Source organism: Schistocerca cancellata, chromosome 12 (assembly GCF_023864275.1).
Source record: "Schistocerca cancellata isolate TAMUIC-IGC-003103 chromosome 12, iqSchCanc2.1, whole genome shotgun sequence".
In the NCBI taxonomy this organism is placed as follows: domain Eukaryota; kingdom Metazoa; phylum Arthropoda; class Insecta; order Orthoptera; family Acrididae; genus Schistocerca; species Schistocerca cancellata.
The window spans coordinates 169,988,145-169,996,840 of record NC_064637.1 but is presented as its reverse complement, the minus strand read 5'-3'; the positions used below and the strand labels follow the sequence as shown (position 1 = coordinate 169,996,840).

General features: G+C 44.7%; 1 protein-coding gene across 1 annotated transcript in view; it reads left to right on the top strand.

The window, feature by feature from the left end:
* The first annotated feature begins 523 nt into the window (after positions 1–523).
* The window catches only part of LOC126109559 (acetylcholine receptor subunit alpha-like), a 446,478-nt gene continuing 438,305 nt past the window's right edge, over positions 524–8,696 (top strand). Inside the window, exon 1 of the mRNA XM_049914574.1 lies at positions 524–623. Coding sequence (XP_049770531.1) covers positions 524–623 — 100 coding nt within the window. The remainder of the gene's footprint in view (positions 624–8,696) is intronic.

The following is an 8,696-nucleotide window of genomic DNA, read 5'->3' as shown; positions in this document are numbered from 1 at the left end:
GTCATACTTCCACATACAGAACAGCTACACTTGTGCTTTGTTGGCTTCGTAAATTTTATAGTTGCTGGGGACTTAATTAATTAATTGTGTTAAGAGAAAATTTTCATTTCATTCATTGTTGTTATTCCATGCAGTCAGATTGCGTACTAAAACTAGTCAGGGCCAGCCGTTTACGAGACTTGCGTAATCGGACTACAGCTACCAAAAAATATTTGCATTACATTTTATTTAAATTAAGCCCCCATGCAACGGTTTCAACGTTTTATGACGCGCTCGTTTTTTACTTTACTTTTGCTCAGAACGCAAAGCGCGTGTAAAATAACTGAACTCTTGCTACTTGTGTGTGCGTCGCAAAACAATTGACGTATTTTATTTTCTCGTGGTTGGAAACAGTATTGGAGGAAAGCGACAACAGCAGCGGGCGAGTGAGAGCGTGTGTGGTGTTGCAGCCGGCCGCATGTGGAGGCGCGGCCGCCGCCGCTGACGACATGCGGGCCGCCGCCCCCGCGTCGCCGCCGCCGCCATGATGCGCGACGCCCGGCCGGCCGCCCCCGCCGCCTCCGCCGCCGCCGCCGTAGCCGCCGCCGCCGCTGCGCTGCTCGTAGTCTGCGCCTCTCTGCAAGGTCGGTGTCGGGCTGTCCCGTACCCTTACCTCAGTCTATAACGAATGAAAACTTAACGCTTCTTCACTTGCACAATGGTCGACTACGTAAAAGTTCCGAGATTAGATTCTGAACGCGTCAGTGGTAGCAACCGAGACATTCAGGAGGGGGCAACCAGCCACTGTGCGCTTCAAAGTGTGCCGCTGTCTCTGGACGGCGCGGCGGTTCAGCTTCGTGTCGTCCGCGGAGAGGCCACGACTCCTGTCAGGACTTGTCCCCCAGCCGGCCGACGTGGCCGTGCGGTTAAAGGCGCTGCAGTCTGGAACCGCAAGACCGCTATGGTCGCAGGTTCGAATTCTGCCTCGGGCATGGATGTTTGTGATGTCCTTAGGTTAGTTAGGTTTAACTAGTTCTAAGTTCTAGGGGACTAATGACCTCAGCAGTTGAGTCCCATAGTGCTCAGAGCCATTCGAACCATTTTGAACTTGTCCCCACTGCTGCGGCTGCCTCTCGCGCCACACCACTTGTCGGTTCCGCGCTTTCTTTTGTAGCGCGAAGTAAAGCGGGGGAGGCAGGCGACTCTTAGGCACGTGCACCACACCCGAGTTCACATTTCTTCACTTTTGACGAGAAGTCGCTTAGGAGATCAGCGACCATCTGGATTACTGAATGAAAATACGCTACTCCTGGTCACCAATTCATTTTTATTAACTGATGCCAACGTGTGGGCTCTGATGGTGCGCCAGAACGTAATAGCAGAGAACACGGGACGGAACACGGCTTTTCGCAGACCTAATGGTGGGGATGGCCCGAAACGGGTAATGATGAGATCTTAATGAAAATCGTGTTGGTGACCGAGACTAACGTATCTTTCGTTCAGTTCTCATTTGATTCAGTAAGCGCAAATACGACTGGTAAGTAACCTGTAGCATGTGTATCTATCTCTAAACAGGGAAAATACAAAAAAATTGAATGAATCTTCGTGGTAGTTAATATGTTGAATAACTACACTGACAAGCTTAAACATGGACCTGTATTACGTTTTAAAGTTTCGTTAGTATTCCTAACGGATCCAGTGCATGCTGACCTTCATTGTACATATTTACTTCTTTATTAAGGATTTTTCGTAGGTGAACTCACGATTCGTAGAAAAAATAATTAAAAATCTACTTTATTTTGCAAAATACTGCATTCTAGATTTATACCGCACATGTGCAATGATGCACATAACAATAAACGTACTTACTCCTGTACAAATTAGAACTGTAAATGGCGTAGTCTACATTTTACGACTGTAATCGTTTCTCCAATCTGTTACGTTTCCACAGATTTAAAAATAGATGCGAATCCCGCTATCTACGCGCCGTGTAACGATGACAGTGGTTGCTAAGTCAAAACCACTGTGACCGAGGCAGCTGATGTGCACGTGAGTTTCATCTGTTACAGTGAGCGGTTAAGAGACGTATCCACGCGTGTGACCGTGAGACTGCGGCAAGTTTTTACAGCCGCCGATTTCCTGCAAAAGTGGACCGGGTAAGACTACCAGCACTGTTCGGCCTGTGTCTGTGGGCTGTTCGAGGGCTACGCAGACGGAAAGCACAGCCCGAATTTTTAAAATGCAATTTTGTTCACTAAACAGCTTTATCTCTTTCAAAGCACTCTCCGTTATACGTAAGACATTTGTCCAATCGGTGGTGGTGCCAACATTCCTTACAGAGATGGCTGACATCGTCTCTCTCGCCGTTTCCTGGAACGCTTTTTACGTCCCTTTCCCGGGTGCAGAAACCAAAATACGAGGCACAACGGTAGGGAAGTACAGCATACGTGTGGGCAGCAGCTTTCTCGCATTGGAGAAACCAGTCCCATACCTCCTTGTCTGCGACACACAACACTCTCAGTACCTCTAAACAGAAAATTTTCATTAACGTTCCGGGGGCGCGGCGTGATTCAGAAGAACGGTATGTTTTCAATCCGCGCTGGCTATGCCTCAGCAGGTCCTATCTCGGAGGTGTTTCATAACGTTCGAACACAGTATATGTTTTAAAATCTTAATGAAAGTCGTTGTCAGTGACACGGATCTATAATTCAGTTCATTATTCCAAGCACGTCTTTGCTGGTCATTGGGGATCAGTTCGAAGCGGGACTCATCACTGGAGACAGTTCTGTTGCAGTCAGTGTGGTTCCAGGCCGAGGCGCCGCGAACAGTGCTGGGGTTCCCGCCGCACAGCCCGCTGGTCTGCGGTGGCGGCTCTCTTCACAGCACAGTGGTACTCTACGCCCCGTTTTGCAGACACCCTGAGCTCCCACGGTTTCGACTGCTTGTCGGACCCCACCTTGGACAGCAACGTCACCGGAACTCTCCGCAGTTGAGAATTATGGGCAGGACCTTCCAACCAGCTCGGGAGTTGGACGATTTAACGCGCCAATTCTCTCAAATAAACCGTACAATTTTTCTGAAATTGTAATAATTTGTTTGTCCGTTCGTGTACATCACATCAACAGAACTCTGTCGCATTCGGATGATTCCTTTGTGGTGCGTCATTTCTTTTTATTTATTTATTTATTTTTTTTTCTTACAATGTAATATTTGTGTCTGAGAGCCTAAGTAAGTTGACCAGCGTCACGCATTCGCTTAACCTTCCGAAAATCCACAAAAGCTATTTAAAGTTCTATAATCGCCGACAAACAATATTCAAAGTGTTAATCGCTCTCAAAGTTACCTCCAGGACAATTTCTAAAGTTTAGACTAACGAGGAGAACACGGCAAATACCGTAGACCGATTTCCCAGTAACTTTGATAAGTGGAAGAGGAGTCAAAATAACGGAACAAGTGCTTTCGCTTATCGACCGTATCTGAGAAAACGACGGTAAAAGTTTTCGATGTAATTTAGATGCCTTTTAGTGTGCGATAATATCATCCGACAAGGTGGCACAGTGGCTAGAATTACAGCCTCTTACTTCTGCACCCCATGTTTGAAACCCGATTATTATTTTTATTTAATTTTATTTATTTACTTCTTCATTTATGTATCTATATCCATCGAAGGTTACTACACGAATGTTTCTTATCATGTTAGGGGATACATGGGGGTTATTTAATTGTTAAATTACAGCTGCGTTTCACAATATCGTACATTTATTATATATTTGTGTACGGTATTCACAGTAGTTACAATCTTTTTAAACTTTTTTATTCTTATATTTCACTCGTGTATCGGTTATTATATTAATCCTTATATTTTATTCTTACGTTTATTCTTCAGGAAGATGAGGTACATTCCAGTGGATGACACTGATCGTACAAACACCACGAGCATCGGGAGAACGCAGGTTTGTCGCAGCGACATTTCTTCACTCACATAAGGAAAGTCGTTAACAATGCTCAGCATCTCGTTCGCTGCCACTAATTCCGTGCAAGTCATGCACAACGGGTCACTTTTTCGAAAACTGGCGCTCGCAACTGATTATAAATTACGATGCACCACAGGAATGTCTCCGAAAACAATAAAAAATAATTCTGTCATTCATTTATTGTTTTTTTTATTCACTCCTGAGACATGTAGTTAGTTGACGACTAAAGACAGCGGGCCGCTGTGGCCGAGCGGTTCTAGGCGCTTCAGTCCGGAACCGCGCTGCTGCGACCGTCGCAGGTTCGAATCCTGCCTCGGGCATGGATGTGTGTGATGTCCTTAGGTTAGTTAGGTTTAAGTAGTTCTAAGTTCTAGGGAACTGATGACCTCAGATGTTAAGTCCCTTAGTGCTCAGAGCCATTTGAACTATATCTATGGATTACCCGAGATGTGCGCTCGCTTATTCCGACTCCACTTTGGCTGAGCAAACTATCCGACATATAAGCTTATGGAACTTGTCGCGCTCTCCTCGTAAATCACCTAATCCGAAATTATTCAGAGTTCTCACGCTGAAAATGTTTTAAAGTAATTGTGACTGTCACATGCAAAATACTTTTCCAACCAAACAGTTCGAATGGCGGTAATTTTTGTAATTATTCATGATTTAAAACTATTCAGAGTTTTCACGATCATCACACGTGAAATTTTTACAGGTCCGCGACCAAATACTTAGAAGGTGTTACTGTCAGACAGCCGCACATTCGTCCCAACTCTGTTCCAACTGACTGTCGAACACGGAGCCAGTACTTGCAGGGCGCCCTGATGCGAGTCAAGGTCGTGCACTTTTCACTTACGAAAGCGTGTATAAACCGTAAATTTTAAGTTATATGGGGATAGTACACACGAATCTGGACGCGAAGTTCATCAGCCTTTCAATGTTGCTCGTAGTTTACACGTTACTCTTGTGGTGTGGACTGATTCGTGCCATTATGTCGTTAATGAATATTAAACAGTTAAACTAGTGACATAGACCTCAAATTACCTCTATTTGCTATCGTTGCCACTACTTTCTCTATTTCATCTACATCTACATCACACTCCGCAAGCCACCTAACGGTGTGTGGCGGAGGGTACCTGATCCCTCCAACCCTGTTCCACTCGCGAATAGTGCGTGGGAAGAATGATTGTCGCTAAGCCTGTGTATTGGCTCTAATTTCTCGAATTTTCTCCTCGTGGTCAATATGCGAGATGTATGTGCAGGTAAGGAGAAGAAGGTGTAATTAGATGAGTGGTTCAAATGGCTCTGAGCACTGTGGGACTTAACAGCTGTGGTCATCAGTCCACTAGAACTTAGAACTACTTAAACCTAAGTAACCTAACAACATCACACAACACCCAGTCATCACGAGGCAGAGAAAATCCCTGACCCCGCCGGGAATCGAACCCGGGAACCCGGGCGTGGGAAGCGAGAATGCTACCGCACGACCACGAGCTGCGGAAATTAGATGAGTGATGCACACGGACCTCACTTAACGAAGGTTTATTCAGCACTTGCACGTACAAGAGCGCGGAACGAACTGCCTCCCGCCAGCGCACATACCGTATATATACAGTCACAGAACATTCCAGTACAATGATTCTTTACATTTGTAGATACTTTGAAACGTCCCCTTTGAACATTTATACAAGACTGTTCTTAAACTGACACACAATATTTTTTTAGCGCAACGCAATCTGACTTTCAGAAAACCCTACAAAGGAATGGCCCTGACTAACATTAACCTGTACCTTTCACAAATCACTTACCTCACCAAAAATATTCGTTACTGGAACTACTGCAATACAGCGAGCGCCACTACTGCCAGCTAAATAAAAGATTCAAACTACTGAAGGCACTAACTACTGATAGGCATAGTTAGCAAATGAAAGATTTTAATAGAGAACAAACAATGTATTTACCTTAATAATCATAATATATATGCCATCCAGTCTTACAAATTTCAAGTCTCCGCCATTTCTCTCCCCACATCCACCAGTGCTGGCGGCTCACCTCCAACTGCGCAACGCTACGCGCTGTTCACATCCAGTTGCCACTGCCCAACACTACAATGGCAGACAACAATGCAAACTAGCCACAGACTGCACACAGCACAGCCAGTGATTTTCATACAGAGCGCTATGTAACGTTGCCAATAAGAAAACATAAACAGCCTACTTACATAGCCCCCATGCTCCCCACAAAAAATTTTACAAATTGTTTTGGGCAGTGGCCAAGAACGATTTGATAAAATTTTTCATAATTACAATAACAAAGATATCAAATGCACTCACTTATTGATACAATGTTGGTCATAAGCTAAAATTTTCTCACAGTCCATAAAGACAGTCCTGATCATTCATCACAGTAAAATTGCAGAGTTTTTCTCAAAGTCTGAGCAGTAGAAGAAAATGCACACGGAAGTGGTGGATTTCCCTGCAGTCTTGAAGATGTAGTGTTGGCCTTCCAACGAAAAGTGCTGATTCTTGACATGCAGACAGGTAATGGGCCACAACAGAGCAAACCCACCGCAGAGTCAGTCAAAGTTGATGAATATTGGTAGGTAGGTCAACACAGAGTAGACCCACTGTAGTCCTGGTAGAGATTGTGGCATTGGTGGGCCACCAGAGGCGCAGACCCACTGCAGTCCTTGTAGAAATAATGGTACTGGTGAGTCAGCAAAGGTGTAGACCCACTGTAGTCTACATCTACATCTACATCTACATCCATACTCCGCAAGCCACCTGACGGTGTGTGGCGGAGGGTACCTTCAGTACCTCTATCGGTTCTCCCTTCTATTCCAGTCTCGTATTGTTCGTGGAAAGAAGGATTGTCGGTATGCCTCTGTGTGGGCTCTAATCTCTCTGATTTTATCCTCATGGTCTCTTCGCGAGATATACGTAGGAGGGAGCAATATACTGCTTGACTCTTCGGTGAAGGTATGTTCTCGAAACTTTGACAAAAGCCCGTACCGAGCTACTGAGCGTCTCTCCTGCAGAGTCTTCCACTGGAGTTTATCTATCATCTCCGTAACGCTTTCGCGATTACTAAATGATCCTGTAACGAAGCGCGCTGTTCTCCGTTGGATCTTCTCTATGTCTTGTATCAACCGTATCTGGTACGGATCCCACACTGCTGAGCAGTATTCAAGCAGTGGGCGAACAAACGTACTGTAACCTACTTCGTTTTCGGATTGCATTTCCTTAGGATTCTTCCAATTAATCTCAGTCTGGCATCTGCTTTACCGACAATCAACATTATATGATCATTCCATTTTAAATCACTCCTAATGCGTACTCCCAGATAATTTATGGTATTAACTGCTTCCAGTTGCTGACCTGCTATTTTGTAGCTAAATGATAAAGGATCTATCTTTCTGTGTATTCGCAGCACATTACACTTGTCTACATTGAGATTCAGTTGCCATTCCCTGCACCATGCGTCAATTCGCTGCAGATCCTCCTGCATTTCAGTACAATTTTCCATTGTTACAACCTCTCGATACACCACAGCATCATCTGCAAAAAGCCTCAGTGAACTTCCGATGTCATCCACCAGGTCATTTATGTATATTGTGAATAGCAACGGTCCTATGACACTCCCCTGCGGCACACCTGAAATCACTCTTACTTCGGAAGACTTCTCTCCATTGAGAATAACATGCTGCGTCCTGTTATCTAGGAACTCTTCAATCCAATCACACAATTGGTCTGATAGTCCATATGCTCTTACTTTGTTCATTAAACGACTGTGGGGAACTGTATCGAACGCCTTGCGGAAGTCAAGAAACACGGCATCTACCTGTGAACCCGTGTCTATGGCCCTGTGAGTCTCGTGGACGAATAGCGCGAGCTGGGTTTCACATGACCGTCTTTTTCGAAACCCATGCTGATTCCTACAGAGTAGATTTCTCGTCTCCAGAAAAGTCATTATACTCGAACACAATACGTGTTCCAAAATTCTACAACTGATCGATGTTAGAGATATAGGTCTATAGTTCTGCACATCTGTTCGACGTCCCTTCCTGAAAACGGGGATGACCTGTGCCCTTTTCCAATCCTTTGGAACGCTACGCTCTTCTAGAGACCTACGGTACACCGCTTCAAGAAGGGGGCAAGTTCCTTCGCGTACTCTGTGTAAAATTGAACTGGTATCCCATCAGGTCCAGAGGCCTTTCCTCTTTTGAGCGATTTTAATTGTCTCTCTATCCCTCTGTCGTCTATTTCGATATCTACCATTTTGTCATTTGTGCGACAATCTAGAGAAGGAACTACAGTGCAATCTTCCTCTGTGAAACAACTTTGGATAAAGACATTTAGTATTTCGGCCTTTAGTCTGTCATCCTCTGTTTCAGTACCATTTTGGTCACAGAGTGTCTGGACATTTTGTTTTGCTCCACCTACCGCTTTGACATAAGACCAACATTTCTTAGGATTTTCTGCCAAGTCAGTACATAGAACTTTACTTTCGAATTCATTGAACGCCTCTCGCATAGCTCTCTTCACACTACATTTCGCTTCGCGTAATTTTTGTTTGTCTGCAAGGCTTTGGCTATGTTTATGTTTGCTGTGAAGTTCCCTTTGCTTCCGCAGCAGTTTTCTTACTCGGTTGTTGTACCACGGTGGCTCTTTTTCATCTCTTACGATCTTACTTGGCACATACTCATCTAACGCATATTGTACGATGGTTTTGAACTTTGTCCACTGA